The sequence below is a fragment of the Trachurus japonicus genome, chromosome 18 (assembly GCF_045865225.1).
Source record: "Trachurus japonicus isolate A0001 chromosome 18, Traja_1.0".
In the NCBI taxonomy this organism is placed as follows: Eukaryota; Metazoa; Chordata; class Actinopteri; order Carangiformes; family Carangidae; genus Trachurus; species Trachurus japonicus.
In genome coordinates this window covers 25,998,474-26,010,571 of record NC_140924.1, presented here as the reverse complement: position 1 = coordinate 26,010,571, position 12,098 = coordinate 25,998,474, and the positions used below count along the sequence as shown (strand labels likewise).

The window sequence follows — 12,098 nt, the reverse complement described above, 5'->3', positions numbered from 1 at the left end:
TATTTATGAACATATCATGAATTGGCATTCGCTGCATCAGTTCCCACAGCTGCTGATAACATCTGATGAGAGACCACATGCATGTGACTCACAGCTCAGGCTTTTCAAAATGGGCAAGATCTTAATCTACACATCGATGAAACAGGTTAAAAAAGAACGGAAGAAAAAGAGAATACTGTACATGTTTGGTTTCCTGTCAGCAATTCGTTTGAGAGCAGCGTTATGAGCACAAACCTGCTGTGAGTTTTTAGTTCATGCTCGCGGATCTTTTCTTTTGCTAAAAGCTAATCAAACATGAATTGCAATAAATTCTAAAATGATGGCTAGAGGGTCTGGCCAGCACAAACACTCACAGATCAACGCTGAGAGAAAACACTGATGAAAGATGACACACATCGCTTAATGTAGAAATTTGCTTATTCTCATTCCAAACATGTGTATGCGTGTATTCAGCATAAATGACACTTAAAAATCCCATATTATAATAACATTTTCACATCTTTTTTTACTATAAAGTAGCTCTCAGTTCTATATACATACTTGGGCATCAGTTTACAGAGACATGCGCACAGTCTGAGCCTTAAAATGAGCCGTCAGCACTTTAACTTGTGAACTACTTTGCAATGTCACCACAAAGCAGTCACACTCCGGGCCATGATCTGTTGCCACTAGAGCTTCAAAGAGACACCTCAGGGAGGAGTAAAAATACACTGCAATGGTTCTTAAACCCACAACGTTTGTGGTAATTTGTGTGGGTCAACACAAGTAAAATTTTAGATATGGGACCTTTAAAAACTCTTACCGATGTTTCAAATTAAAAGTCTGCTACAAACAACATGAGTGATTATCCCATGTGGGCCCCTGGAGGGCTTTTAATTTGAAACATCTGTGTGATGCATTGAGAAAGTTTCACAGTATCAACTCAAAAAATAGCCAGCATGGAAGCAGAAGCAGAGGTAAGTATGAAATGAGTCTGTTCTGCTGGAAATTGTAGGACATCAGCTAAACATGGACGAAGTTGCACATAAAAGCATCAACATCAACTTCAAATTCAAATTCATGGGGAGAGTTTGATAAGTGTGGTTTTTGTTTGTTAATTAGTACATTTATCAGTACTTTCATCCTTCACCTGATCCTCTCTCAGGCTGACAGTTGTAGTCGAACCTCTCCGCTTCATCGAAAACTCAGCGTTGCTGATTGAGCCGCGCATGGTGCTGCGGCGCCGCGCCATCTCGAACAGATCCTCCGCCAGGACGCTCTCCATCACCGCTCCCAGAGAATGTCTGATCTTACCGCACAGGTCGGGGCAGCTGAACACGTACAGGATTGGGTTGATCACGCTGTTGAGGAATCCGATGGTTGCTGAGACCGGCAGGGCCTTGGTTGCCGTTTTCTGGAGAGGGCTGTCTTTTGCAGACATCATCTCTGCAATGATGAAGAAGTGGTACGGAGCCCAGCAGAGCACGAAGGTCACCACCACGGCCACCACGAGCCGGACAAAACGGAAGGAGCGCCGGCACTTTCTACGCACCAAGGTGGCGTTCACGGCCGAATAGCTGAGGATGATGATGAGCAGCGGGATCAGGAAGGCAAAGAAGAGCTTCATCAAGGCCAAGCCCTCCTTACGCTGCTTCCGTAGAGCTTCAAGGTCATAAGGCTGACTGGGGAGAAAGGCCCGAGTGTAACTGTAGTAACACAGAATCTTTCCTTTATAGGGGATGGTGTCACGGTAGATGTAGAAGGGAACAGTGCAGAGCATAGCCATGACCCAAATCACCGCACAAACCTTCTGCACTAGCTTAATGGTTCTGTGGTTCTGGGCCCAAACGGGTCTCAGCACCACCAGGCAGCGGTCCATGGAGATCGCCGCCAGTAAGAAGGCGCTGACGAACATGTTGAGAAAGAAGATGGAGGAGTGTATGCGGCAGAAGGTGGGGCCCAGCGTCCAGGTGTTGCCACGCGCCATGTAGAGCGTGAAGAACGGCAGGGAGGCCGTGGCCAGCAGGTCGGAGGCCGCCAGGTTCAGGATCCAGATGCTGATGACAGTGCGGCGGACGTGGAAGCCCACTATCCCCAGGATGAGGAGGTTCTCCACGATGCCAATGGAGGAGACCAGGCCATGGAGGGAGATGGTAAAATAATTCATAGAGCTCAAGCCGATCAGCGGGGCTGTTGTGTTAAGGCTGGTATTGGCTGTTTGGTTCATCCTGAAGGGAGTAGCCTGGATCCTTCAACTGCACACCAATGAGATCTGTCAAAAGAAACAGAACAGACATCTTAACTTTCATTTGGATGGATGTTTTGAAGCATACAAACATGTGCTGCATATATGATTTCGGCTTACTTACACTTTCATCTTCAGAAAATCTAAACAATTCATGAACCTCATCACATAGACAAATACGTGCTCTAATGCATGTGGTTATTCTTATTATGCAAAAATATTTCTTCTAGACACATATACATTACCACAACCAACACAAACTAACAGCTAAAAAGGAACCAGAAAGCAGAGGTGTGAAAACATCAGGGTGTTACTTTAACAGCTGACAGCAGGCTACAGCACGTACTCTGTTGAATTTGCACTTTTCAAATCAACCATGTATTCATTCTTGATAGATCAGAAGAAGTTAGTTAAAGATGTGGAATTGATGGAGTGGGAATGGGAAGGGGAATTGGCAAAAGACTAAAAACCAATGGCACACACGTTACTAAATTTCTCATGGGTTGTCCAAATCAGAGTCAACTCATGCTGCATACAAACTATGATTTTACCAGAAACAGCTGATCACTGCAAAATAAAGTACAATAAATCATCAGTATATAACGCAAATCAACGCCATAGCAAATAATCTACATCTCTGAGTCAAAGGTTGAAACTTTTACACAACACTGAATGTTTTTGCACACAGGCTCAGCTGACAAAGAGAACTCCGAACCCCGACGTCACTTGAGCATATCGCCGTTTCCTCTGAGGAGGATGACTTTCTTGTCGTCGCACTGGAAGTCATTTGCATTTTCTGGTGTTAGTGGGTGTGTGTCTTTGGGGGGCAAAATGTTATTCTATATTTTTACAATTTGATGTATATGGTGGATGTCATGCGTGAATTTGAAGCATTTGTCTGTTCAGAAACGGCCGGCTATCACAGTTGAGCAGTTTCTTTAAAATCCATAATTGTGTTCACAAGTCAAGTCCTCCAGTTTTATCTTTAAAATCATCCACATCCTCTGTACGATTTTACTCAAGATTAGTACCCAGTGTGATTCTATCTGACACTGTTCCACTTTCTCAAAGTACCAGTGCTTGCCAGTAAATTTCACATGGCACAATGGCAGAAGTAACATTTTGAAATTGTTCTGTTACACTTAAATGTCCCAGGACAAGATCCTGCACAGACAATGTATCAGTGACCAGCCATTTGTGGTTACTCCTCAACTACCACTGCTCCAAGGGACATTTTTTCTCAAAGTGCAAACAGTCTTAACACCATCAATTAGTTTGTAATGAGACTGGTGAGACTTGTGGTTTGTGTGGATGACAGAGAGATGCTGAGTCTGCAACTGAAACTATATACCTCACTTAAACCCACAAAAAGAGCCCACTTACCAGTCTGTCTGAGTCCGTCCAGCCTCTTGCTATGTTACTGTTAGGCACAATACCCTGCGCTCGGCTCGCGGGTGTATAAGAAGAGTAATAGGAAGTCACAAACCTCAAAAGGAAGAACAGCTTAGAGCACCCAACCTTATTTGTTGAGACCTCAATGAGCCAGATCTATAAATACTAGCTGTATGATTTGCTGAAGAAAGCAAACTGTTGCTCAGGGACTGAAATGTATGCTTATATACTGTATGTATTTATATAAATGTATATATTCTCCCTCTCTGTTCAGTGCTCTGCTTAATCTGCATCTGCATGATTTAAAGGTCAAAGATAATATCTCTTTTGTTTGTTGATTCAGAGGAAGATAGAGTTGCGGTTTTAACAACCAAAAACCATCTCAGTGTAGTTTTTATTTCTCTTTTTTACTGTAGTCACACAAGTCAGTCAACAGGCTTTGGAATTACATAAAGAGTCCAAATCCTGCAAAGTAGGCAGTGCTTGGAGCACAGCTAAGACCCTCGTTGCTTTGCTGTGAGATACAAAGGTACAAAGTTACAGAAGTCCTGACGGCTGTTTTTCTGTACACAGGCTGCATGCACTTCTCTATGGACGGGTCACATGTTAATATTATTGTTTCAATATTAGTATACTACCAAAACCTACTTTAGAATCAAAGAACACATGGACATTTTATTTTACACAACATGAGACCTTTAAAAGTTTCCAGCTGTACTTGACTTTACAGTAGCATCAAGATGTCAGGAAAACAAGAGCAAGCAAAGCAGAAGTTTTTAAAGGAGAAAACAAAAGTGACTGTGAGCATGTCACAATCTAGTCAGTGTCTTTCAAGAGTCCCAAAGGTCAATTTCTCTTCAAATACCAAGAACTGTGTGTCTATATTTTTTTTTCTCAATCTCACTGTGAGGGTGATGGTCCCTGTGGTGATACTAGGACATGTTTTATGTGTTGTGTTCAACGTCTGACTCTGCGCTGAAATCTACTGACACTTCCCTTGAATGAGAAATTACTTCCTAGTAATTACAATATGTGCACTTTACTGATTCATCTACATAATAATATCAACGGTCACCACACAATAGCAATACTATATTTCCAAATACACACTGTGAAGCTACAGATAATGCTTAATTCATAATTAAGCACAACGAAAATGTGACAAGCACTTCTGCTTTTTATGATCTTGCTGTCTGTGTTTGGGTCTGTGTGTGTGAGGGTGTGTGTGTGTGCAAAGGGAGGGTTGTCCAAAAAAAAAAAAAACGTTCACACTGCATCAAATATGTGTGATTATGAGTCAACTGATCCACATCTCAAACGTGAAACTGACCGAGTCAGGTTAATATGAGGACTATCTACAACCTGTGAGGTTTCTGAGAATGATTTTAAATAGTTTTATAGTGCAAACATAAATATGTACGTTGAACACAAGTGTGTATAAAGACTGCAAATTGTACATAAATGTAATAAATTCAAGCTGATTCATTGACCACACTAGGACCGAGAAAGTCCATCACTGTAGATCCCAGAGAAACACTGACTTCCTGTTGGTCAATGAACTGACCCTAAAATATGCCTGTTGCTTTCCTAACATCTGTTTACTGCCCTCAGAGTCCAAACTCTGCTCTTCAGTCCTTATGCATCATAAAGTTCTACTCCTACTCAAATCTTTTCTGTTTGTAATTTATCTATATGCCAGTTTTACTTGTTTTCTCACTGTTTTTTGCCTCACAATAGTTGAAGATTTAATTGAAATGAGTTTGCCTTTGAAAGAAAAACAAACACAAACCCTCTGCGCGACTGACTGCCCCAAAGCAAACCACAAACATTCCACCCAAACGTGTTGCAGAGCTGTTGGCGCCCCCCTCAGGCAATTAGGTGTAATTAGGCGTAACCCTCTGAAAATCACATGTGGCATCATTTGCAGAAGTGATGCATGCAAGCATGGTGCACTTCATACAACTGGAAACGCACCCAGACCACAGACTATGACAAGGTTCAAGTAAAATGTGTCTGAAAATGTTCGAAAAAAAAAACAACAAAAAAAACAAAAAAATCTAATCTAAATGTTCCCATCTTAATACAAAATCTGAGAAATGTATCAGATGGGTGGTGTCAATGTGAGGCATCAAATCAGAGTCTGTCACTTCCTTCTGTGCAACTAGAGACACACAAATATGCACTACCTGGGTTACGTAAATACCACTTTCCGCTGAAGGTGTAGTTTCCTTGTCTTTGACCCCTTTACTGAAACAACCATCTGCCACTGGAAGAGTCTGAGCACTGGAGGGTGAAGGATGTTCAAGTGGTTCATGCTGCTGAAAGCCTGTAAATCAAATCTAATTATTGTTATTCCAAATCCTGATTGACCTTTTCAACAATTTAAAACAGAAGTAGCCTAAGCGATCCGGTCGTTTGGGCTAATGCTGCGTTCCAGGCAGGCTTTTGAAACCGTAAGTTACAGCTTCAAGTCACGACTTACGACTTTGTAGCGTTCCAGGCAACCCATAATATGTTTTTCCGACCTGTTGCACCTGTTTTACCTGTGAAAGTGCACTATAACGGTCGGCCACTCGTAACTTCCGACCCGTGAACTTGTACCAGATCGAACTGGTACAACTTTGCAGGTCGGAAAAACACAGATAAGGGTTGCCCTGAACGCACCATAACTTCTTGTCAGCCGATGGAGTTAGCAGCCCCCGCCCTCATCATGAATCTATTGGTCTACGTCACCACATTCACGCGCATCACTTGGCTGCACACACAGCGAGGACCGCCCCTTTAGGCCGTTCTCTCTCCTCATTGGATAAAACTTGTAGGATACGAGGAAAGTTTTCTCCTCAGCTCAGAGCAGAGCAGAGTGACTGACAGACCCGTGTTTCGGTCCAAACACTCTATGTAAGTGATTGCTGTCGGAGGATATAACTATTTAAAGCAGAACTATGCAGGATTTCGGCTGTAATTATTGTGGCTCAGAGACACTGTGATGGTTGAGTGACCTATTATGAGGTGAATGGGGTCTAGGCCAATGTGCCCACCCCCCCCACTGGCTGAAAACCGCACTTGCAAGATCAGTCGTCCGTCTCGGTGTTACAAATCTCGTCAATGGATAGAACTATCGCGAGAAACTGCCTTACTATGGAAAGCCGTTTTAGTCATAATGAAATAAGTTAATAAATGCATAAATAAATAAATATAGCCATGAAATGAGTCCCGAATTAAATAAATAGGATGATAAATAGATATAAATGAAATATAAATACATATATTTTTATTTTAAGAACAACATTTTTATTTTTCCAGGAGACGCCTCATTTATTTATTTCCAGATACTTTTATTTCATAACTTCACATTTATTTATTTCTGGGGACTTTTATTTCATAGCATCACATTTATTTATTTCCGGCGACTTTTATTTCATAACGTCACATTTATTTCTCTCCTCTTTTATTTCATGCTGCAATATTCAAATGAGGGGGCGGGGTTATCTGGACCCTTTCAGAGTAAAACATCACACGACGGCCTATTCACCTTATTTTGCGCTGGATCTAGTGTGTGGAAGTGCTGTTGTTGTGAATTGTTGAACAATCCACTTCCCTATCCACTGAGCTATGTGTTAGTAGCCTACTGGCACTCTGGTTGAGAAGAACAAGTAGCCTAGTAGCCTACGTTTACGTGTCTGCTCTGCTCTTTCCCAGAGAAGCAGTAGCTTACGTGAATTTGCCGTCGGACCGCAGTAGCCGTCATCGTTGCCGCCGATAGCGGTGCGTAGCAGCTCCAGAGCTCGGGTGATTGGGTGGATGTAGGCTATCAACGATCGATATCAAGGGTGTCAACGTTTACAATTTTTTTCTACACGTGTAACCTGGGCTTCTAACCGACGTGTACACTGTTACACTGGAGATTATGATCTCTTTCTATCGCGGGGGAGGGGGGGGGGTCGCTGTCTGTCTGGACTGTGTCAAAGATTGTCAGCGAGTGAGACGACATCTCACTCTGTTAGATCTCTGCTACGACCGTCACTGGATTAGCGAGGTATGTTGAGTCTAAAGCCAGGCTCTCCCGGCTAGATCACCATTATGCTTAGCTCATGGTTCAACAACAACAACAACAACTTTATTTATATAGCACATTTCATGCGACAAGCGCAAACTCAATGTGCTTTCACAAAAATAGAACAACATTACAGCTCGTAAAATACGTATAGAAAAAACACAATAAGAAAACAATAAGAAGAAAGTGTTGCAGATTAAAAACAATTTAAAAACTAAAAAACTTGTTAGGAAAGAGGGAAATATTGCAAATTAAAGAAAAACAACAATTAAAAACTAAAAGCTTGTGAAAAAAGAAATGTTTTTAGTCTGCTTTTAAAAGAAGATACTGTTGTAGCAGACCTGAGTTCGTGAGGTAGGGAATTCCAAAGAGTAGGACCATAATGACTGAAGGCACCATGAGCTGAGTTTGAGTGTATTCTTGGAATAGTGAGTAGACCTTTACTTGATGATCTCAGGGATCTGTCTGGTGTGTACTCAGTGAGCATGTCAGAGATGTAGGGAGGAGCTGCACCGTTCAGAGCTTTAAAAACAATAAGTAAAATTTTAAAATCAATTCTTTGCTTCCCTGGAAGCCAGTGAAGAGATGCTAAAATCGGAGTGATGTGTTCACATCTTTTGGTTCTTGTTAAAACTCTGGCTGCAGCATTCTGGATAAGCTGCAGTTTATAAAGTGCTTGTTTTGTTAGTCCAGGTAAAAGTGCGTTGCAGTAGTCTAACCTACTTGAAATAAAAGCGTGAACCAACTTTTCAGAATCAGATAAGGATAAAATGGGTCTAACTTTAGAAATGTTCCTAAGATGGTAGAAAGCAGTCTTAGAAATGAAAGAGACATGCTTATGAAAGTTGAGATCAGCATCGAGAATCACACCTAGGTTTCTTACATGCTCACTAGGTTTCACAGGACAAGGAGTTAATAAGGAACAGATATGGTGCCTCAGAGTCTTCGGACCTACTACAAGAATTTCAGTTTTTTCATCGTTCAATTGTAGGAAGTTTTCAGCCATCCACTGTCTAACATTTTTAATACACTGAATGAGATCATTTACTGGGCTCAGGTGATCAGCAGAAACAGATATATGTATAGTTGTGTGTCGTCAGCATAGGAATGATATGAAATGTTGAGTTTATGGATTAAGTAACCAAGTGGGAGCATGTACAAGTTGAACAGGAGTGGGCCAAGAATAGACCCTTGGGGAACACCATAAGAAATGCTAACTTTGTCTGATTTGAAGTCAGCAATAGAAACAGAGTAGGATCTATGAGTAAGGTAGGAGGAAAGCCAGCTTAGAACAGTGCCTTTAACACTAGAACCGCCAACATTCTAATCCCCCTTAAAACGCCACAGCGGTCTCCCAGACCGTCACGTGTAATTACATTGTTTCCAGTCGCAAACAGTTCTGTAAGTGGAAAAAATAAGATTTAATTTTTAGTAGTGTTAGTCCTTCTTCATATTATGTTGTGTTGGGGTCTTGATTGGATGTGGTTGGGGGGTTAGACTGAGTGATGTTACAGCACCGCTTGTTGCACCTACAGCACACACTTCTGCCTACAGCTGAAAGTGACGCATCTGGACACGTGTGCTGCTCTCATGTCAAGAGTCGATGTCGCTGTTCACTGGATTTTTATTTTTTCTAGGCCTGTTTGTTATCAACTCCAGTGTTTTACAGTTGTTCTACCTGGATATTACGTAGTTTAGACTCCACGCCCACAGAAACCCGTTATTACCTGACTGGACAGCAGCCGAGAGAATTATTATTACCTACGTTATAGTTGAATAATCATTATAAACAAGAGTGAGTAGGCTATATATATGGCGCTTTATATCTAACACAGACTAATCATGATCTAGTATGTCCTAAGCCCACAAAATAAAGTTTGTTAAGTGTCTGTGTAACGGAGCTCCGCGCACCTCCGTTACACAGACAGTCTGCGCACCTCCGTTACATCTGCACGGAGCACACGTCAGCTGACAGCTGACAGATGCGTATATCTGACAGATGCAGCTTACAATTTCCTCATCACTACCTGAGCCACCAACCGATCCCCCCTCCCTCACGTCCCGAGGAGTCTCCTGGACATATCCTGTATTCTCAGATTTTCCTTTTTCTTTTCTAACCGGCCTGTTTCAGTTATTGCCCGTCTCGTTCATGCTCTCTCTCTCTCTCTCTCTCTCTCTCTCTCTCTCTCTCTCTCTCTCTCTCTCTCCCCTCATATAAAAACAAATATAGCCACATAGGAAAACAATAAGTGAAAAAAAGAAGCGCGATAACTGCAAAATGGAAACATTGTAATAATTGCTGTGTGATCACAGCTGGACATAGCGATCTATAACTGCCGTTTATATGCAGCGGTCTGTGGGACCGCTGCTGGCGGTCCGAGGTATAATTGCTCAGAAATCGAGTGTGTTTCATTTTAATAAATTGTAAGCTTCAGAAACCATTAAACACATATATTTAGGAAAAGTCACGGACTGAGAGACCTGTAGGTTTAATGTAAACAAACCTAATTTACATAAGAAAAACACAAACGGTCTGTGAGACCGTCTTGGCGGTTCTAGTGTTAAGGCCTACACAGTGCTCAAGGCACTGAAGCAGGATACCATGATCAACCGTGTCGAAAGCGGCACTGAGATCGAGAAGGACTAGGACTGAAACTTTATGGCTGTCAGAGTTGATTTTAAGATCGTTAACTACTCGGGTAAGGGCCGTTTCTGTACTATGGTTGACTCTAAAACCAGACTGATACATGTCAAATAGGTTATTTTCTGACAGATGTACATGTAATTGCTGATAGACTGCTTTTTCGAGAATTTTCCCCAGGAATGGAAGATTAGAAATGTTCAGGTTCAGGTTATGTTCAGAGTTTAATCATAAAATCGGCTATAAAAGCGCCGCTGTTTAACTATTTAACTCGTTTTCAGCTGGTCACACACACAGACAAAATACTGCTGCGACAGGTATCACACCGGAGCGGTTCGTCTCCCTCTTCAATCTGGGCTCTGGTGTCCGGCAGACAAAGAGACTGTTTCTGTTTACACAGTTCTATACGTAGCTACACCCGGTAACGACTTAAATATTTTCATTGCAGTTCATTATATGTTTTCTTTGGGAGGTGGGTGCAGGTTGTGCTAGCCTGCTCCACAATATCCCTGCCTTTCCACTTTGTGTTCGAGACACACTGCCGTCTGCTCTTTACCCAGTTGCTGTGGCAGGGACATAATGCTAGCTGGTTAGCTACGCAGCACACATAAGCATGGATGTATTATATTAACACATAAGGCAGAGAGATGTGTAACAACAACAGAAACTAGAAAAAACGAAATATGTTTAAAACACTATTCTCCTCCCCAAGTTATTGATCAAGTTGCTGAGTAGCCGTCAACAATTAACAACAACAGCACTTCCGCATGTGATGTTTTACTCTGAAAGGGTCCAGATAACCCCGCCCCCTCATTTGAATATTGCAGCATGAAATAAAAGAGGAGAGAAATAAATGTGACGTTATGAAATAAAAGTCGCCGGAAATAAATAAATGTGATGCTATGAAATAAAAGTCCCCAGAAATAAATAAATGTGACGTTATGAAATAAAAGTAACCGGAAATAAATAAATGTGACATTAGGAAATAAAAGTATCTGGAAATAAATAAATGAAGCGTTAGAAAATAAAAGTCTCCTGGAAAAATAAAAATGTTGTTTTTAAAATAAAAATATATGTATTTATATTTCATTTATATCTATTTATCATCCTATTTATTTAATTCGGGACTCATTTCATGGCTATATTTATTTATTTATGCATTTATTAATTTATTTCATTATGACTAAAACGGCTTTCCATACCTTACGGCAGTACGAGATAAGAACGCAGATGACGTCATGATGTCATGAATCGTGATTGGTTTGAGTTCGGAAAGTCGGAGGAAACCATGGAAACATGAAATGTTTGTACTGATGAGAAACCAACGAAGGAGCGAGCTATTTCCGGCCGACTTGCATAGTTCTGCTTTAAGACTTATATTAACACAAAAATATCGCTTAGACTTCTGCTTTAAAGGTAGGCTACAGTATGTAAGAAATCTAAAGCAACTAGCCATAAAATCCTCTTAATATGTCACAGAGACTCAGGAATAATGTTCATATAACATCAGGGCTCTCAAGTTTTGAAGTGAGTTCAGAGTGAGATTTTACCAGCGGCAGCGGGGATTTGGTTGAGCTGGGGATGGATGTCTGACAAATGACGCATAAATTCATTCAAACAAAAATATTTATTGACTTCAGATTAAACTTTGTGAGCATTTTACTGCATGTGTGTGTGTGTGTGTGTGTGTGTTACAGGGATGTCACGGTTATAAATTTTCTTGGCACAATTATTGTCAGAGAAATAATCACGGTGTTAAGATTATCACAATTATTATGCATTAATTA

The 12,098-nt window shown here is 41.2% G+C and overlaps 1 protein-coding gene across 1 annotated transcript; it reads right to left on the bottom strand.

Moving 5' to 3' along the window:
- Positions 1-1,002: 1,002 nt before the first annotated feature.
- Positions 1,003-2,227, bottom strand: LOC146969463 (prostaglandin D2 receptor 2-like). Its single transcript, XM_085758932.1, has one exon. It carries the CDS (start codon positions 2,204-2,206, stop codon positions 1,094-1,096), a length of 1,113 nt encoding a protein of 370 aa, XP_085615058.1. The 5' UTR covers positions 2,207-2,227; the 3' UTR covers positions 1,003-1,093.
- Positions 2,228-12,098: the final 9,871 nt, after the last annotated feature.

Excerpts from the sequence above, each read along its gene's own strand:
- LOC146969463 (XM_085758932.1), bottom strand. The coding sequence starts at position 2,206 with ATGAACCAAACAGCCAATACCAGCCTTAACACAACAGCCCCGCTGATC.